Raw genomic sequence first — 21524 nt, forward strand, 5'->3', positions numbered from 1 at the left:
AAAAAATTCAATTTTTCTTAGGCAGAAGATTTTATTGCATATTCTTGCACAAAATACACCGAAAAGTGTAGAAAAAAATTGACACCCAGATCCGAGTAGAGGAAGACCTCTATTACCACCAAAAAGTCATCCAGGTCCAAAGAAAAATTTCCAAAAAAATTCAATTTTTCTTAGGCAAACTGTTTTAATGCAATTTCTTGCACAAAATACACCCAACAAGTTATAAATTCAGATATTGATTACATGATCATTTTGCTTCTTCTTTACGATCAAAATAGAAGCAAATGACTATTTCGTACCTAAATTCTTATTAAATTAATATCTTTCTTTTTACAGTGAAATTAGCATTCTTATTTTGCAATGCATTGTAATAAAATTAAAATTCTCGTTAATGACAGTTTTTTTTATTCTGATTACAGAAAACGAGTCCCAGTGATACAATTTTATTAATTTAGTTCACAAATAAAATTACAATAAATTGCTTCTGGGTCTAATTATTCTTCAATTGAATATAGAAGAGAAAGCTAATTGAAAAAGCAAACTTTTGCATAACTTTTTTTTCTTTTATATATATCAGATAAAGCTATAAAAAATGGAATGTCTGCTCTCTTGCTTACTATGTATTTTAGTAAACGCAGGTGTCTCCGTAGCGGGTTTTCGCTTGAGTTCACTGCGAGGAAAGGGTGGATATGGCGAAAGGGAGGAAAACGAGCGTATATGGAGGAAAACGATTTGCACGAAGGAACGTTTTGCGATCGAGCGTGCTGCTGCAGGGATTATTGGAAATGTAATTTGTTTCGCGCACGATACACGACCGAAAGCTGGGCACAGACACCAAACTCAAATTATTCCTCTACGCCTATAGATGATATATATATACATATATATTTCGACGTATAGTGATAATCGTATTCCAATTTCAAAGTGATGGCTATTCGAAATGTCATTTATTGATCGTTTCATTATATCATTATTATTATATAATTTTATATTATAAGAAGTATTATTCCCTCTTCAGAAATAATAATAAATAAAAATAAATAAAAAAATCTGTAAATCAACTGTTTTCTTATATTTATAATTTTAATATATTAATATTATATTATTATCATATTATATTTATATCTCGATTTATATACTATATATTTCTATTTTTATAATAATAATATTGAAATAATTTTTTTTTGCTTGACAGAAAAAAAAGGTGTCTGAATAAAATGCCGAATGCTTTTGCGCACAAACAAAAGAGAGGAAATATTTTCAAGTCACGTGTACTCATAACAAATGCATTATCCGCGTCTACTATTCCGGCAACAAAGTGTTTTTCTCTTGGCAAGAAGACTTTCTCCCAATCGTTTTTAAGAGAGAAGTTTCTTAACCACCCATCAAGTTAATGGTAGTAGTACCAGTATCAAAGGACATATAGTAGTGCAAGGGGAGACGAGTCAAGATTTCTTGTAGTAAGACCTGTCGATGTTTTTTTGGCGCCTTTCGAATACTCCATTAAGAAGGAAATGGAAAGAGAGAGAGAGAGAGAGGGGACGATTTTGGTGGAAGTTGGCGCCCACGAAAGGAACATCAGTCAGCATCACTTGTCATCATTTTGAGCGATGAACTACCGGAAGTGTATATATATATATATATATATATATATATATATATATATATATATATATATATATAAAGGAGAAGAGACGTGGCGCGCTAGTGCGGAACCTTAACTCATGCAGAGAGACAGAGAGAGAGAGAGGAGTCTTCAAGAAGGACCAACTCGAGCGCCAGAGGTATGGCAAAGATGAGAGAGAGGGAGAGAACATGCTTGTAAATTCACGAGAGAATTCGCTGAGTAATTTTCCGCATTAATAACACCGCCAGCAGTATACATATATATAGCACTTAATTCAAGATGAGACTGAATCAAAAGCGAGGGGCGATGATTCGGGAAAGTGAGAAGATGAATTGTAGAATTCTTTTTTTAATCTATATATTTCTGATGGAAGCACATATAATCGGAAGTTCATTTTTTCGAAAATATGTTCAATTTTAGCCAGGAACTATGGTTACAGTAGTAATAGTCACTCTTAGTCAGACAATGTATTTTTATAATTTTCAAACTAGTAGTAAAATTAAGTTTTAGTCAGACAAATAATGTCATAAATTGTTTTACCCAACCAAAAATTTCAGTATTATACCAGAGTTGACTACTGGCGCAGTACTGGTTCAGTATTGGCTGCCGAGGCTGGGCAGTCTGTACTGAACCAGTACTGGTATTTTCATTGTTTCCGTACTGGTGCAGTACCACCCTCCCAGTACTGGCAAACCAGTACTGAGCCGATATTGAGCCAGTACTGGCTCAAATAGATTTTCGTTTTGATTAATACTAGTTTACAAAAAGTTCTAGAGTGAACCCGATGAATCTTTTTGTTTAAATATTTTGTTCATCAAAATTTTTTCAACTTGATTTTATTTTTCAAAATTAAAATTTACTTTATTTTGCTTTTCTGTGGGTAAAATTATTTAAACAAAAAGTTTCCTGAGACCAAGTCTAAAACATTTTGCAAGATTTGCTTTTTGTTTTCAGATATGCAATAAACCAAAAAAAAATTTTAAACGATCAAACTAACAATAAATAAATTTGTTTATAAAAAATTAATATTTTTTAAAAATAAAATTTATAATATACATTTAATTTCAAAAATTAAATACAATCGCAAGTAAAATTGCACAAATGTTATATTATCAATAATATAAAATATATAATTAACCTTTCTTAATAGAAATTATAAAAAATAGTTAAAGCTACAAATTTATATATTTTAATGGTCAATAAAATTATTGTAATTTGTTTCTGGATGTTATTCTTCAGTTTTTTTCCAAAAGTGAATTATAAACAAAAATTTAATGTTAATTTAGAAATAATTTAGATAATTTTTTTATTAATTACCTAATTTCAGGAATTTAGTATATTCATTATTTATTAAATCATTATATTTGTGATGAGTTAATTTGTAAACTAATTTTGTTTTATGTAAATTGAATTGAATTTAATGTTAATTTATTTATATTTGATATAATAATTAATAAATTAATGTGAATAATAAAATAATTAAATAGTTAATTGCATAATTATATACATTATATAATTATTTTATAAACATTTTTATTTTTACTGAACTGTTTTTATATATTATAAAAACTTTGGTTTTATAATAAACATATTTTTATATTTATTTTTTGATTTTTTAAATAATAATTTGCAATATATATTATAAGAAGGTATGGAAATTCTTTGTGTTTTCGATTTTATATAATAAAATATTAATTAGTTAGTTGACTAATTTAATTAATATTTAATTTGTCTTGAGTTACTAAAAATTTCAGACACTTTTTCCTAAGTATACCAAAAAAGTATTACCTGGAGTGAAACTTATCTCTGTTACAGTTAAAGCTTTCTTTTCGTATACAATAAATTACAAAACTGCCAGTACTCGACCAGTACTGAACCAGTAGTGGTTACCAATACTGGTGCCAACTCTGGTAGCCAATACTGGTAAAATGTTATCATCCCAAAGTTACGCCAACTCTGGCGCCAATACTGGGTGCCAGTACTGCGCCAGTATTTGTCAGTACTGCGCCAGTACTGCGCCATTAGTAAATTTTTGATTGGGTACTAATATACACTAAAAAATATATCAGTAGTGAAATACTGTTTTAGTCAGACAAATCGTTGAAAATTCATTTATTATATTTCAAAAAGTAGTAATAGTCATTTTCAGTCAGACAAAATATTTTTAATTTTCAAACTAGTAGTGAAATTCGTTTTTAGTCAGACATAGCGTTGAAAATTACAATAGTTTTTGTTTTGCAGTAGTAAATGTCAATTTTAGTCAGACACAAACTTCTATTATTTTCAAACTAGTAGTTAAAGTAATTTTCAGTCAGACATAACTTTTAAAAATCGAATAATTTATGTTTTGTAGTAGTAAAAATCAGTTTTAGTCAGACAAATAAACTGATAATTTTTAGTACTAATATATTCTGAAAAAATGTATCAGTAGTGAAGGCAGTTTTGGTCAGACAATAATTATCCAAATAATTTTAATATTACTTTGTAAAATTATTAAAATCCAAATATTTCGAATGTTTTATATTTAATTTTTTTTATTCGTTTCAGTTATTCCATTTATGTGAAAATTGAGAAAAAAACCGACTCACAATTGTTAGCGATGTTTTACTTTCGACGGACGATTATTAGAGAGGTGTATATATATATATATCCGAAAAACGAGAGGACGCATTGAAATTGCAAATTACTCGGGAGAGGCAGATAGCGTAAATTAAGCTGGAAATGACCATTACGAATAAGCTGGTGTAAGCTCATGGCAAAAGTTAGTTTTCAATCAAGTCACGAGAGAGGACTAGGTCCCTCTCTTTATTCTCGACCGTGTTCATTGTGCGATTTCTACTGATCCAGTCATGTTGGTCAGACCGCAGAGTGCAGTGGACTTCAACGGACAGCAGTTCAACCAGTATAACATTCTCTATTTTGTATACAAAATTAAAGTCGGTCACAACACATACACACATACATACACATACAATTAAATGTTTTCATAAAACCATTTAATTACAATGCTTGTCTCTAATTAAAAATCTTTCCCTTTTTGCGCATTCATCCCAAGTCCACTATACATATATACACTGTTATGAATTATATATTTTAAATTCTAAAAACAAAAGTAAATTACGTTAAGGTATTTTTTTAATTCAATGCACAACTGCTGTGTTTATCTTTCAATTATATTCTATTTTAATTTTTTTTTAATTTTAATAAACAAAAAAGAAAAATTCATTCACTTACTTTTCTTGTATTGCAATATTATTAATATTTTCTTTGATAATAAATTTTATTAATTTATTGTACAATGAAAAATTTTCCTCTACTTATCAATTTACTTAAATAATTTTTATTTGAATTTAATAAATTGTATTTGTACCAATTTTTCTTCAATGTAATAATTAATAGATTGTAAATAAAATTAATTACTTAACTTTTGTATAAAGTTTGAAGATATCTTTTGCGGATGAAAAGTTGAAGGAAACTGGGAAAGTTGAAGATGCTTTGATACCTATATATATAGAGAGAGAGAGTTCTATGTATGTATATAGACAAGGGACAAATTGGTAATGGGCTTGTACGTGGTATTATTGCGGAATTAGGTGCCATTCGCTTGTGGGTTAAAGTTTACGCTTTATGGCCAGAAGCCCTTCAGAAATCGCCTGCATGGCTTACCTGGGTCATAAACATTAAATATCGATTACCGTAATTGGCAGAACGCGGTTGCAACAGCACCCGCGACCAGAACCACATGAACGAACCGAATTCATGATTATGAGTGTTCTAAATAATTTTACTAACGGTCTCGTTGTCGCGCTAAAAAAAAAAAAAAGAATAAATATATAAAATGATCGCAATATGTACCTTCGCCATAAACGATTATTAAAAAAAATTTTTAAATTTTCGCACAATGATTTTGAAAACTGCTTTTCGAATTATCTGATAAAAAAAATAAAATTCTAATAATAATAATTAATGTTCTTTCAAAATAGTTTTGTCTGACTTTAACTGCCTTTTTACTACTGCAAGCAAAAAGTTAACAATTCTAAAAATTATAAAAAATTTAATAATTCAGTTTGACCAAAATCCCTTTTTCTACTTATAATATATATATATATATTTTAAAAAAGTTGTGTCTGACTAAAATTTTGTTTTACTACTTAGACTAAAATAAAGACATAACCATTATAAAATGATTAAACTATAGAAAAGTTTTCTAATTTTTTAACCATCTTTATTATCTCATTTTGTGTAAAAAAAAATATGAACCAATTTAAGCAAATATCCCGTAACAGCGTTTAGCATAAGTGTATAATAGCGATTATGAAGATTGAAATAAAGTAATGGTAATGATGCGCGGATAAGAATATATGTGTAAAAAACTCATTTTAGCCGAATTGGAAGAGAGGGATGAAATTAAGATTTTCATCTTTGGTGGGCATAGTAAAGATAAATTTTGCGAGATAAACAGAGGGAAATTTCAGAAAACCACAAGACCAATGTCCCTATTGTGTATATTCAAGTTAAAATATTTCCTTATACTTATCTCCCAGACAAATAAATATTTATTATAATAAATAAATAATTTATTTATAAATACTCAAATAATTTTATAGATAAAATTTAAGACAAATGAAATTTATTTGATACAAATAAAAAAATATATTTTTATTTGATTCAAATAAATTGTATATTTCTCTTAAATATAAACGGAAATAAAAAAATTTATCTGATTGTATAATTTGTTTTCTTTTTAATATTTTATTTTCACTGAGGAATAATATGATTTTATTAATTCTTGTTAATTTTTTTTTTAATATTGTTAAAAATCAACATTTTGTACTAAACACAATTTTTTTTGTCCACTTTCACCAATCTGGTTTATTGATCGTTTCTTGTTAAATTTCTGGCAACGAAGTTATTTCTCACAGACTGCCTCGTCTAGCAGAAACTCAAGTGGTATCCTTCAAAGATCCTTTGGCAATATCGATCATAATTGCGCCGACACTGACGATTACTTGTAACATTATTATATACTAATAAATTTGCCTTTTAAAATTATTATACATTATTATGTATTTTATAATATTTTTTTAACAATTTCAATTTATTATCCAATATTTAATTTTTATAATATTTAATATACAATATATTATATAAAATTTAACTTCATATTAACTTAAAATAAATATTAATTATAATATTAAATATTTATTTATAAATTTATCATATAAATATAAATTATATTGTTTATATTATATAAAAATTTTATAAATAAATTTTTATTTACAAAAAGAAGAAGGAAATTATTTTTAAAATTTGTAGGTATATAATATATTGCTTCTTGTATATGATGGAATAATATTTAAAAATTTACATCTTACATCAGCCTTAAAAAAAGAAAATAAAGGAAAATATTTTAAGAGTGCAAATGTCTAAGAAAAAATGATCGTAAGTTCTTTTTCCTGTGAAATTTTTTTACAGTCGGATTTTTTTTTTCTAGAAATGCGTGAAATTTCACTCACATCTCGTAAAGACATGTTTCCAGGTAAATGTGGAAAAATATTCTTTTTCGCATATAAACATATAAAAACCACATTTCGTGTTTTAAAAAATTTTATTTAATTTAAAAAAAAAATAAACAAACAAAAAATCTTCACTATTAATTTATTACTGTATAAAATATTTTAATTTATATACCTTTAATAATTTTTAATAATAATAGGTACCTAATAATAATAATAATAATAATAATAATAATAATAATAATAATAATAATAATAATAATAATAATAATAATAATAAATAATAAATAATAATAAATAATAATAATTAATAATAATTAATAATAAATAGTATTATATTATAATAAATATAAAAATAAATTGAAAAAGTTTGAAATTAAAAAAAGAAGTTATTTTATTCTCATTTATTTAAATATTATTATAAAATTAATTTATTTATAATGAATATTAAATATATATTTATAATGAATTATTAACGTACTTAAAATATTTTTTGCTATTATTAATATTATTATCTATATTATATAATTAAAACTGCTTTATTATTCAGTTAGAACATTTTGCTAATTGCAAGTACCACCCAGCCCCTGTGGAACTGCTTTTTCTATGTCAAGAGGCATGACACCGTGATAGGTTGCAGCTTACAAGTTACGCACAGTGTTTGTTTACATATTTTGACAGCTGTCAAAAAAAAAATAAAGTGCAGTGTTACCATATGGTATATAAAATTGCCTGGAATGTCTGAATGAAGTCTAGAGATGTCACTACGGTATTGAAAAGAAGAATGAAAATTGACAGCAGATGTGTGACGCCGGCGCTTGTTGGATAACGCCACACAACAAAAAACGGTTAGGTTATGTGTTTTGAAGCGCGTCATGTTTGAGTCGTTTGTTTACACTTGTTTCTAACATTGTTTAATCATTATTTCGTAGTCAAGTGTTAATTTTTACAGTCAAAATATCAAGATAAAAAAGAATTGGATATTTTTCTTGTGCAGTGTAAATAGAAAATGTATGTTCCAAACAAGTATAATATAATGCAGTTTAACTTAACCTTAAAATGAAACAAATATTTTTTTAAATCATTTTAAATAATAATTCTAGTAAAAAGTTTTTAAGTGATTTATTTAATTTATATTAATTTATAACTGTGATTGTTTTCTTTTCACTTTTTTTTTTTTAATTGGAATAATTTTTATTATAATGAGAGGAAAAAGTGTGTATAATGAGTGATTCCGATGATACGGATGTTTTACTTTTAATTCCCCCGGATTTATTTATTGTGCCCTCCTCTGAATCTGATGAAGAAAATTCTTGTCGAACAAAACCTGGTGTTGTTTCGGAATTAATTGGACATTTACAATCTCTTGAAAATAGGGTTTCCGCCATCGAGTCCAAGGACAACAGTTTGGATACATCTCTCAACAATTCACTAGAACTTCCAAGACGCGCTTCCTATTCGAGTCCCATAAGTCGTAGGCGGACACTACCTAAAACCAAATTTTCCGTAAGTCATAATTCAAGCTTAGAAAATAGTCCTGATAAACCTCGTACCAGTTCTTCGGTGCCATCAACACCAAGAACATTGTTGTCATCATCAAATAATCGTACTAACGATATCCTGTTTAATTCAAGAAACATTTGTGATCGCCTTGCTAGCAATAATAATAATAATAATAATCATTTAATTAATTCTAACTCTCATTCACGAACAAAGCATGGTGATTTAATGTCATTACCAGACGCTTCCATGAAACGCTCCGCTTCGCAAAATACAGGATTCATGCATGCAAATCGTTCCCCAAAAAAGGGTACTTGCTCATTATTATCGCACGATTATTTAATTTCATCTGGGAATGGTTCCAATACTAAAACGCACGAGAAATCTTTAAAATCCTTACCAAAAAATTTCAATTCATCTTGTCAATTAGGACAAGCCTATGCCAAGGTGAAACAAATCAAGGACATGAATCTCTCGCAAGTTGATGAACTCTTGCAAGAGATGGAAGCCACGGAATTAGAATTAGCAAAAAGAATTAGCAATACAGATTCGCAAAATGTACAAAAATCAAAATTAAATCATGATCAATTTCGAGCAGGGGGAAATTCTCGAAAACATTCAACACCACACAAGAGATTAGATTTTGATAAAGATGAAAAAGAACTTTCATTTTATGATTCATTATTGCAAAGTAGTCCAAGTAAACAAATTAGTGATAAATTACTTGATCTTTCCGTGCCATTCGATGAGACTTTACAATTTATTCAAACTGAAAAAATGCTATCCGAATATAAAGACTGGGAACCAAGTGCTTACCATGAATTTCCAAATTGGAAAGAATCTAAAGTACCTGCCGAAATGACAAATAATGTTGTTGAAAAAAAATCCACAAATTTAGAAACTAAAACAGATAATTTACATACGCAATCACTGCCAGTACTTAGTGGAAATTCAGATAATGGACAAATTAATGATTCTGAAAAATCTCGATTATCTGTTCAATTTAAACAGAACGATGAACCATTTCAGGAGAAATGTAAAAATTTTATTAGTTTGGATAATTTGCAAGATATCGAAAATGAAGTTAAGAATCTTAATTTAAATCCTTTTAAAATCCCAGAACCACCTGCTGATGGTTTTGATATTTTTGGAAGACAATTACATGGTTACGCGGAAAGTAATAAAGATGATACACGTTCTACAACGAGGACAAAAAGTACAAATAATGTATCTACCAATACGGAAAGGTTTGTTTCTTAATTATATTTTTTATTTTAAAAAATAATTATATTTAAAAAAAAAATAAATTTCAATTTTCTTCACTTAGGAAAACACAGAGATTATTTACTCTTTCCGACTTTTGGGACACAAATACAAACAAATCTAACGAAGAAATGCTTAGAATTAAATTGGAAGAGGAGAAATTTCGAAGAGAGGTGAATTAGCTACGATTTTGTTTTTTAATTTAAAAAAATCAGTTTCAACTTTATCTAAAAATTCTTATTTTGTTTCAGCATTGTGAATTTTTAATTCAAGAATTACAAAAACGATTACTCGAGCAACAGGAAAAAGTTGCAGTCGCAATACGCGTTGATAATGAGAAAAATTTGGTAATATCACAATTTCAATCATCGTGGATGAAATTAAAAGATCGATGGCAAACACTTGAATTGGATTACAATAATTTACAACGTTCAATTAAAACAATAACGGAGAAACATCAAGGGGAAATTTGTGAATTTCAAGCACAAATCAAAAGACTCGAGGGCGAATTGTCAAAAACTTTGGACCTTGCGTCAGGCTATAAAGAGAAAAGCGATTGCCTGGTCAAAGAGAAGGTGGACATTCTGAAAAGCCACGCAGATGAATTGGAGAATTACAAACTATTGGTTCAACAAGCTGAGAAAAGATACGATCAGATGAAAGAAGACTGCAATAAACTATTGGAAAAGAATCACCGCACTGAAGAAACCTTGAAGAATGTTCAACAAGAATTGAATAAGGAGAGGTTAAAAGGCGGCGAGGTGAGGTCTGAAATGGCAGTTATTCACAAAGCTCTTGATACTTGTGAAGCAGAATTAACTGTACTTCGTCAGGAGAAGGAAAGTTTACAGTTGAAAGTAAGGGAGGAACAAAACAGAAACAGTATTCTTGAACAAAAGAACGTCTCTTTACTTGCTATGATTGATGACGTCAAAAAATCAGAGGTAATGTTAATTTGCTTTTATTATTTCTTAAAAGAAAATAATTTAAATCTGTTTCTAACTTTTTTTTAAAACATTTAGAAATTAAGTTTTTAATTTTCTTTTTTCAAAAAGAATATTTTCTTCATTTACATTTATAATGATTTTTCTCTTGGATTTGAAAAATATTAAAGTATCGTGTTTTTTTTCTTCGTAGAAATTAGCCAAGGATGAAATTAAGTCTTTGAATCAGCAGCAGGATAAAATCAAAGCAGAACTTCGAGAAATATATCAGAAACAAGTGGATGAGGTAGTGAAATCTAAATTACAAGAGTTTCAAACTCAACTCGATACAGCAGAAGCAACATTTCAGACGGAATTCGAAACAAGACAACGAGCGATAGCTGAATGCGCAGCTAGAAAAATAAAAAGTGTTATTGACAAGTGAGTGCAATATTTTTCACTGTTGTCGCTTTTAGATTTACAATTTGTACCAGGAAATGACTACAAAAATTCATTGAAATTCAATATATTAAAGTAATAAATTAAATTTCATTAATAAAATAAATTAAAACATAGTAATGATTTCGAATTTGCAGACATCAGTTAGAAGTAAAACTATTGGAAGAGAAGCATAAGGAAGAAAAGAGATTATGCGAAATTCAATTAGCGCAAGCAGTACAAAAATCTTGTATGTTAGAATCACAATTGAATACTCAACGAACGAGTAAAAATCATTTAGCTGAACAACTTCATTCTGTTATGCAGAATCAGTGGCAACAGGCTTTGCGTATAATATCAGGTATAATTTCTTACAATAATGAATAATTATATTAATTACTTAATAGATTAATTAAGAAATTTTTACTTACAGGTGGAAACGGTGATAGTGTTTCGTCTCTTCAAAGGATTAGTGCTGAGAATTATTTCGAAATAAAACAACCGATGAATGCAGAACCAATGAAACTAGAGTCACATATTAATAAAAATCATCAATTTCATGCAAAACATTTTCAAGGCTTACATGCCCAAGAGGAACACAATGACAGTTTAATTACATTGACTTCAAACGAAGAAACACAAAATAAAAAAGACTCAAAAAATGATCTTCGAAAATATATCAAAATGGTTCGTCAGATTCTGATACTTTTTTATACACTTCGTTGATTTATATATTAATTAATTAATCAGATTTAATTTCAATATTTCATTCAAGTATTTATTATTCAGATATTAGATATGCAACAATCGAGAGATGAATTTACAAAGGCAAAATTTATCGAAAATGATGTGGACAAAAATTTTCCAAGGAAGCATTATTCGAAAAAAGAATTGAGCATTTTAAGCGAAGACAGTATTACGTGGCATCCTACCTCTGAGGTAAATTATCAACAAAGAAATTTATTATCATTTCATTTTTTGTTAATAATTAAATAATTTTTTTGCAGCCAAGTATTCATGATGAAAGTGAATATTTCCCGATGCCTCAGAAAGTAATCGAAAAAGTAGATCCTGTAAAAACGAAACCTCCGTGGAAATGACAGAACTCTCAAAGGATGATATCCTTGGACGAAGGCATTGACGAGGTAGATTTTATTTTACATCTAAAATAGTTGTAATTATGCATATTATTAATTAGTAAATTAACAATTTATAAACATTTGTACAAATTTTTATAAAACAAAAATGTTTTTAATAAAATAATTTGTATATTTTTTAAATAAACGTAATCTTAATTTTTAAACTATTTCGAGCAGCTTAAAATGTTTTAAATTATAAATATTCATATTTTATAACAAAAATAAAAAAATCTATTTTTCTTTACTATTTTTATTTTGTTTTTACTTTATATTTTTTATTGAATATATTTTTCTTTATTTTCATGATTTTTTTAATTTAAAATAAATATATGTGTAATAAAAATAAATTTTTTAATTATATATAGGTAAATGTAGTATCATGAAAGATAAATTTTACATGTAATGAATGTTAGAATATAAAGGAAAAGGATGTTCGATAAGTTTGTCGGTTTGATATAAAATTTATCTGCGAGAAATTTATTTCCGTTCTCTTAATAATAATTATTTCGCATAAGTCTTCCACGTTGAGTTACCATTGTAAAAGTAGAAATTTCATCTATGAAACAATAAAAAAAAAACAAATAGAATTTTTATTTAATTTATTATCTTATTTTTATTATTTAAAAATGATAGATTTTTAATCCGATTTGATTATTTAAATTTATTTAATTATTATTATAGTTTGTATTTTTTCAGGAAACTAATTAATCAACTTTGAATTTATCTTTGAATTGTTTTTTTTATTGCGACACGTGCACTTTATCTTTGCAACTATTTTTGTGCAGAGGAAGTCCGAATCGTATAACTACAAAAAAACAAAAATAATAATAAATGTCATCCGGTGCCAAAAATATGATTCTGAAAGGTCATGGTGTTTAAAGAATACACTCAAGATACATTTTTCTTTTACAAATAAGAAAATACAAGAAGAAAACTAAGGTGTCAGAGAAAAAAAAATAAAGAAAATAAAAATAGTTGAATAAACATTAGAAAACCCGAAGTTGCCGAAAATACTCATTTAGGGGAAGGATGTGATGAGTAAGCAGTTTGTAAATCTGTATAGCGATAGGAAGAACAAAAGGAAATCTAAAACACATTTGTATGTGCGCCACGTTCTATTAGCACGAGATGGTATTCCCGATTACTAACGTTACAAACGCTGCTGATTCGTTGTTCACAGTGTTTCTAGAATAATAATGAAAATAGCACATAAACAGAAAGCATTTATGAATTTAATTGTCAAATTAGACTTAATTGTTTATATGAAAGTTATATTGAGAAGAAGAAAAAAATGCTTTATTAATTGAGAGGAAATTATGTTGAGAATTAATTATATTGTCAAGATTTATTATAAAAAGGGACTTGAAAAAATAAAATTGGCCAATCTTCTATTTCTTAAACTGAAATTTATCTCAGATATGAACCAAATATGAATGGAGATTCTTAAGCCCCTCTTAGAATATTAAGGACACAAGATCTATTAATAAATAATGCGAAGTCGGTGGGGGTCGATCTTTATGATTCAAATCTCCGTCTATGAATGATGTCTACATATCTCTCTTTGGGTGGTCCTCACAAAAAACGAGAGGGGAAAAAAATGCTTTTAAATCACTAATTGCAGCTTTTGTATTTTCATTTTTCTCCGAATAAAAAAAAAATGAGAAAGTTCAAAATTAAATACGTGAAAATTGCTCTGTCCTGAAAAATCATTTCAAACAGAAAAATCGTGAATATAAAAAAGAAGAAATGCAAATGAAAGAGCAATAAACAAAAATTGTTTTGGAATATTTTAGATGGAAATTTGCTCGACTCGTCAATTTTTTGCAAAAAAAAAAAAAAAAAAAATGACTTGTCGAAGGAAAGTTAGTGAATGTTCAAATGGTTTGAAAAAACGAAGAAAAAGAAGAAATGAGAACGAAGCTAATACATTGAGTTGGACTAGTATCTTTTCAAAATTCATCGTATTGTTATTTGCTTTGAAATGAGCAATTTACGTATTCATGGGATGGTAACGCACTGCGGGGGAGTCAGTTTGTGTAAGTGTATAGAATGGCGTAGAATAACTTAGCGATTGAAAACGAATGGAACGGCACGACGAAAGTGGAATGCAAAAGGGAGGAAGGGAGATAGTGGTCACCCCCTCCTCTCTTTCACTCTTTCTCTGAAGTCAGAGTTGTTGGTCTTGATGATGCTTCTTCTTTTATTTTTTAGTTTAGTCGAGCTCAGACATTTAGCTATAGACCGCAGAAACTCTTATACGATACAGTGGACTCGTGCTTTGCTACGGCATGATAGAGTCTATATTAAACAAGTATGACTTCAGGAATAAAGTGCTTAAACATTTTTATTAGTGTTATTTTAATAATAATCATCAATTTTGCAACAAATACAAAAGGTTCATATTGGGATAGTGAAGAAGATAATTCTCAATGTCCGAAAGTAAAAGCTATCAGGGACTTTGATGTTTCCGAGGTAAGATTAACAATTAAAATTACGTAAATAATACTGTTCAATTAAATAAACAAAAATAATTCCTTTTAAATAAGCTAATAAAAAATGAAAACAATTTCAGATACGTCAAATTGTTATCTAATTCAAATATTTGAAATTATTAAACTTTTTGTTTTTATTTCTTTTATTATTAGGTAATGAAGAAATAATATGGAGAAATTGAAAATTATTGTCAAAATTCTTTTTATTGGATCATTTTAAATTCGAGATTGTCTTCATACATGAGTTTGCGAATTTGAAATGTTCTTCCATTTAAAATTCATAGACTCTTATTTAAGCTTATATGCTTCTTTTTGTAACTGAAACATAACTAGTTTATCTTTCAAATATTTAACAATTCCAGAAGAAATGATTTATCTGTTTTAGATAAAAGTTTGAATATTATTATACCCCAAAGTAAAATTTTACGTCTAAACATGCTTTTAAATCACAGTGATTCATGCTCCTAGACAAAAGTTAAAATTATCTATATCGAAAAGATATGAAAACACGAAACCGTTTATCAACTAGAAATACAGTAGTGATGATTTTTTTTTATTAACATCAAAATAAAATCATTTTTCACTTGTAATTTATTTTATTAGATAACTTAATTGTTTGGTTTATACCATCGTATTATTAAATTAATTATTAATAAAAAGAAATAATTCATAATATAAATTAAATCTTCGATTTTAATAAAAATATTTCTTTAAAATTAATGCCCATTAATATTTCATTTCATTTTATTAAAAATTCTTGTTTGAAAAATTATAAATTTCAATATTTACATTTGACCACAGTGAGAGGAATAGAATTGCAAAGCAAGCGTATCTCCGAGCGGAATGCAATAAATCTGGAAGTAAAGTGTTAGAGAGCTGCTTGGATTCGACTACTCATAAATTTTAACGTGCCGGAAATAGTACATTTTGCGTATATTTTAGATTTTCTAGATTATCAGAACATTATATAAAAGACGTGCGATTATTTAATATGTAAAATAAAATAGTTTAAACAATTTATCATTTTTCTTCTTAATGTATCAATTTTTCAACTTTCGAGAATAAATGACAATTTCTTTTTCTAAATAAAATATAATGTTATTTTACTTTTAATTTTTAGTTTTTGGGAATATGGTATGTAGTTGAATACTATGCAAGTTCTGAGGAGGCTCTTGCCTACAGGTGCATGAAGGCAGAACTTTCAGTGTCTTCTGAAAATGACGAAGTAACTATGAACTTTACCTACAGCTTCGTCGATGATCCAATTAATGAACAATTAATTGGGAACATCACCTGGAAAATTCCTTCTCCAGATTTACCAGCTCACTGGGTTCATGCCGAAGAACCTTGTAAGAACTTTTTAATTAATCACTTTCAACATATTAAGATACTCGATTTCTTTTAATCAATTAATTTCTAAATTTATTCTTTTTTTATAATTAATTTTATATTTTTCTTGTTTTAAATCTTTATTGTATTCTGAACTTTATCAAATTTTGAATTTAAATTGAATTTTTGAATTGATGTGAATTTGAAATTTGAATTGAAATATAGAATTTTTTTAATATTAAAATTTTAGAGTCATGAAATTTAATCTGAATTATGTAATCTCGAAATTTGAAACCTCGAAATTTGAAAAATAAAACTCTTGAATATTAAATTCAAGATTTAAGAGATATTTCAACCTCGCAATAATTCAAGTTTATTTTACAATAACTTACAATAACATTGCGTACAAAACCCATTTGACTGGATTGTTATTTTTTTATTTCAAATGCAGATGAAGGGGTTTATAACACCTACGTTTTAGACACGGACTATAAATCGTGGGCGTTATTGATGCATTGTGCCGAGAAGAGCAAGAGTCCACGGTACTTATCTAGTTTCATTATGAGTCGAGAAGTTAGTGTTGGAGTTAACGTAATTTCCTATTTGAAAGAAAAACTTCTCAGGTTGGTTAACAAATTATATATATAGTTTAGAAAAAAATTTACTTTTATCTACAATTTTTTAAATTATAATCTTCATATATTTTAATTATAATTAACAATATAAATTTTATTACTATCATCATTTTCTTCTTTCTTAAGGTATGATGTTAATATGGAATATTTATTTCCCATGGAGCAAAATAATTGCACGACAATAGAAACACAAGCAGATTTAATGGTACCACCAATGGAACCAACTAGACAAAAAATTGGAATTAGAAAACATCCTCTCAAGAGAAAACATAAATAATCTTACAAGATTTATTTTTGATTCTAATTTTACAAGATTTATCATCTTGTATATTATGAATTTAAATACAAAGGCTGTGTACTTGAAATTCGTTCTCGACAAAATCAACTCTCCTCATCGAACTTGTAAAAATATTACAGAGAACAGTAAATATTTTTATCGATAATGTATATTCATTAGTTATATTTAATATTCTAGCCATATTTCTACATTATGTGAATAAACTTAATCTGTTTTAAGATTAATTACAAATTGTATAAAAGAAAATGAAGTAAAAGTAGAAGATTGTATTTTTTAAAGAAAAGTCTATTTTATTTTCCTCAAGATAATTCTGTAAAATATGAGAATAGTACCAAAATTTGGAAAAGAAAACCTTAAGAGACTAAAAATTAACATTTAAGGATTGAAAATGAAGAAGAAAATATAATTTATTACTTTGGGCTAATTTTATTAATTCAATTAACAACGTGTTTATAATACTCTTCGTCTCTTCCTCTCGTTTATAATCACATAATTGTAATGAACTGTTGTTTTTTTAGACCCGTCGTCATTCCAACATCTTATCCTAAATCATCCACTTTCATAAAGACACTCTTGTCAGCAAATAAACGCTATCAACACGCCCATTCTTATCCAATTGGCCAACAACACAATGTCATGATTCGCACTTACCGAAAAATCTATTTTTTTTCGGTATCATACTTATAATATTTATTTACTGGATATGGCAGCTACAACCGATAAGAAATATTACAAAATCACTTATGATTGGTTGTTCTTTTGTTTCTTTATTTATTTTTTTTTGTTTTGTTTTCTCACAATCGCATGCGTACATTTCGCTTTGGATAAATTCCATGTAACAATCATTCAATAGATTCATAAACCGACGGGCTTAAATTGCTAATAAAATTGCACTAACGCTCCTGATCACTCAATGATCCGACGATACATTCCACCTCGTGCAATGACGCCTGTTCAGAACCTTCGTGTGTTTTTCAAGTCGCTTTTTTTTTTCTTTTTCTTCATTCGGCAGATGAAAATATTTTGCCATTATATGTAAAAAATACTCAATGATGCTTTTCGCGCGACTATTTTTTTTATGCCGATTATATATTATTATCAGCACCGAATTATCAGAAAATTTCTATAAAATTTTACCTGGGAGTGTTTTCTACATTAAATATTCTGATGCGAGAGAGTGCATTAAGGATGGGAAATTATGAGGAATTTGGAGAATTCGAAGGAGAATCTAGTTAAAAGCATGATTTTATTTTAGATTTTGTGCCTAATAAATTCTGGACAGGGTCACACGTGTGTCATATTTCTTAGTGTTGTCAACTTTTTTTTTTTTTTTATTAATTTCACAAAAAAATTGATTTCTTTTTTAAAAAAATAACATTTTTTTCACAAAAAAATGTTAATTTTTCTTAATAAGATTCGTCACACGAAAAATGTACAGGAACGTCAAACAAAATTAACTGAAATATTAAATTTCAGTAAAAAAAAGAAGGAAAAATTCTTTCCTATAGAAGAAAATTTTTTTTTTTTTTTCTAATAACAATTGACATACTTAATTTAAGTAGCTGAATATTTTACCTACGTTTCAAGAAAATGAGAGAATATTTTCTTGACTTTGTGACATTTTGAAATTTTCAAGTTGACAACATTAATCGCATTCATTCCGCCATTCCTACGGGTTTTGCGTATTCAAATTTTTTATTTAGACTCCTAGTAATTCAGCATTAATTAGTTACACAATTAATTATTTTTTTTGTTATTTCATTAATCAATCGATCAATCATTTTAACTAGTTGTTAAATCTCTGTGTACGTAGGAGCGCTTCTCTTTGTGTTTTTTAAGTCGTTAATTATTTTTATATAGCTGGTAAACTATCTATTTATTGAGATTGTAACTTCATAAATATCCTATGTAACATTTTCGTTACTCCGCCATTCGATTATATTCTTTGTACGAGGGTAATTGCGAACCGAGTGATTCTATACTTTTTTTTAAGTATTGCAATACGTATCTCAGTCTATGTTTGGATATACAAGAGCCCTCACAAAGAGCTAAATCTTTGTGACGCTCAACTACTGATCCCATCAGGAAGGAAATATTAATTTTTCAATTTATTTCGTTTCATTTTTTCTTGTTGGGAAAATTTTTCCATTCATTTAAATTCTATTTTTATGTTTTAATTTGTATTTCCTTTTTTTCTAACTTAAAAATTGTTTATTTTGATTATTAGTGTGGTGTAAAGGAATTTTTTTTTGGAAATTATTGACAAGTTTTTTGAATTTGATAAGAAATGAAATTTCCTTCTTCCTGGGAACAATGAGCTCAGTCTGACAAAAATAATGCATTTGAGAAAGAAATATTATAACGAAAGGAAGGGTGGATACATGACTGTCGAGAAACATACAGTCCGATTAGAAGGAAAAAAAAGAGAGCGGAACACGCTTTGCAATTTATCGAAGGAAGAAAAGAGATTGGATGTGAAAGACTTTTCTTTTACAAGGTTACCAGACTTTACCGTTTTATTAATTTCATTTTTAACTTTTCTAAACGTGCAAAAAATGTAATATTTTCATAATATTTAAACAATTTTTGCATTTTGGCAATTAAATAATAAATTTTTTAAATTATTTTCAACAATAAAGTTAGAAAAACTTTTGTCAATTAAATTAATTAGAAATATTAAAATTAGTTTGAAATTTTGATAATGAATGGTAACCGCAGTCTTGAGAGAGAAAGAAAAAGAAATGCGTGAACTGCAAAAGTATACGGAGAAGCGCTACAAACTCGACGAAGCAAGTGTTTAGATTCTAAAATTGGATATCGACTGTTAGTATTTAATGGACATTATTTGCAGTGGATAATAATAATTTTGCTTGGAAATCTTACAGTCTGTAGGATAGGAATGACTTATAGAATAGAGATAATAGAATAAGGGCAGCGCTCGTCATTTATATAATTGCTCGAAAGAAGTCCTTTTTTATTTCAATCACCTTTCTTATTTCGACGATATTGAGAATTTTGCTAAACTTAAGTCATGATCCACCTAAATTCGAGTGCTTTCTATTTTACCCGAGTGCGAGTAAGTTTCGTTTATCTTCTTTTTTTTTTTTTTTTTGTTTTCTTTGCGAAACGCGGAAAAATACACATTGCTTCGCCTGAAAGGAGTCTTCGACGATCTGCAAAGAGGTGTGATCCATCGTCGTTTCGTGATTCATTTCTCTCTTTTATTTATATAATAATAATCAATAAGGGGGAGAAAAAAAAACAAAAAAAAAATCGCGATTTTCCTAAAAATCACTTTTTTTCCGAGTCTCTGAGGCATTTTAGGTTCTCAATATATTTTTGCACAGACACGGAAGCTTTGACTTTGATCATTAAATAACCTACTAATTAATTTCTTTCTTTTTCATTTTCTATGAACACACGACCACAATCACACCCGAGTCGTGTCATCATCATAGACCAATAACATTTTTTTTTTTTTTTTTTTTTTTTTTTGGTCGATGACGACAATTTTTTTTTCTTTCTTTGATTGATCTATCATTGTGCCTTAATCACCTGATGTTCCCATTCGATGTATCCATGCGAATCTCTCGTCAACGCACAAGTCGTTGGACTTTCCATTTTGACAAATTACTGCTTTCCTCTGGATGCACCATTACAGTCGGAAGTCAAAATCGAACGACTTGGCGAAATCCGCTGTCAGTAGACCCACGAAACTGGCACCCACTGTGGCGTTGTGTGAACTCTCTCAATAGCACCCTCCAATTGTGCAATCGTTTCCTCAATGTCGTTGTTTACAATCGTCAGATCGAAAAAATGACCGTACGCCTGCTTCAACATATCCGACTCTTTCGCCAAGCGCTCCAGGCTTCCGTCGTACTGAAAACAATATTTTTAATTTTATTATTTTTTATCATTTATAATTAAATATAAATAATTTTATATTAATATTCGTACTGAATAAGCAGTTTAAATAACTGACAGTCAATTTAATTAAAAATAATTATGTTGATTTAAATGATATACTGATTAAATTACTCATTCCTTTTAACATGAATATTTTTAACGGAAACTTAATTATTCACTGAATCGAAATAATTGATAAGCTCATATTATGCATGTTAATAAAATTACTTATTCGCAATGTTATCAGAGCGCGAGTTAAACGAAACATATATATATATTTAGTATTTCACATATAAATATTCACATGAATGTTTGTCAAACTAGACTTTTTTTGTAAATCAAATGATAAAAAATAGTCACAATATTTGTTTTGGATAAATTAATTCAAATACAAGTAATAAAATCACTTAAAATAAATAAATTAAACGCATAATAATTAAATCTAATTTCGAAAAAAA

The 21524-nt window shown here is 27.8% G+C and overlaps 3 protein-coding genes across 14 annotated transcripts in view; 2 read left to right on the forward strand and 1 right to left on the reverse strand.

Moving 5' to 3' along the window:
- The first annotated feature begins 7875 nt into the window (after positions 1–7875).
- LOC127289597 (interaptin) lies at positions 7876–12556 on the forward strand. 5 transcript variants are annotated; one of them, XM_051317607.1, is made up of 9 exons: positions 7876–7991; positions 8520–9890; positions 9971–10079; positions 10158–10850; positions 11044–11270; positions 11426–11628; positions 11701–11954; positions 12057–12206; positions 12275–12556. In XM_051317607.1, the coding sequence occupies exons 1-9, from the start codon at positions 7945–7947 to the stop codon at positions 12365–12367; spliced, it is 3147 nt and encodes a 1048-aa protein (XP_051173564.1). In that variant the 5' UTR covers positions 7876–7944; the 3' UTR covers positions 12368–12556. The 5 variants fall into 5 exon arrangements, with proteins under 5 accessions (XP_051173564.1, XP_051173566.1, XP_051173565.1 ...); XM_051317609.1 differs by having other exon boundaries at positions 7938–8649; positions 8860–9890; XM_051317608.1 differs by having other exon boundaries at positions 7938–8154.
- Positions 12557–14352: 1796 nt separating this feature from the next.
- On the forward strand, positions 14353–17443 carry LOC127289600 (lopap). Its single transcript, XM_051317621.1, has 4 exons — positions 14353–14878; positions 16019–16247; positions 16679–16850; positions 16989–17443. Exons 1-4 carry the CDS (start codon positions 14720–14722, stop codon positions 17137–17139), a joined length of 711 nt encoding a protein of 236 aa, XP_051173578.1. The 5' UTR covers positions 14353–14719; the 3' UTR covers positions 17140–17443.
- A 483-nt stretch (positions 17444–17926) lies between these two features.
- The window catches only part of LOC127289598 (peripheral plasma membrane protein CASK), a 157320-nt gene continuing 153722 nt past the window's right edge, over positions 17927–21524 (reverse strand). For all 8 annotated transcript variants that reach the window (XM_051317611.1, XM_051317614.1, XM_051317616.1 and 5 more), the window contains one exon: positions 17927–21039. In XM_051317611.1, the coding sequence (XP_051173568.1) occupies positions 20860–21039 (180 nt within the window). In that variant the 3' untranslated portion in view covers positions 17927–20859. The remainder of the gene's footprint in view (positions 21040–21524) is intronic.

The sequence above is a fragment of the Leptopilina boulardi genome, unplaced genomic scaffold (genome assembly GCF_019393585.1).
Source record: "Leptopilina boulardi isolate dan_hultmark-lab unplaced genomic scaffold, ZJU_Lbou_2.1 LbouV2_48, whole genome shotgun sequence".
Lineage (NCBI taxonomy): Eukaryota > Metazoa > Arthropoda > Insecta > Hymenoptera > Figitidae > Leptopilina > Leptopilina boulardi.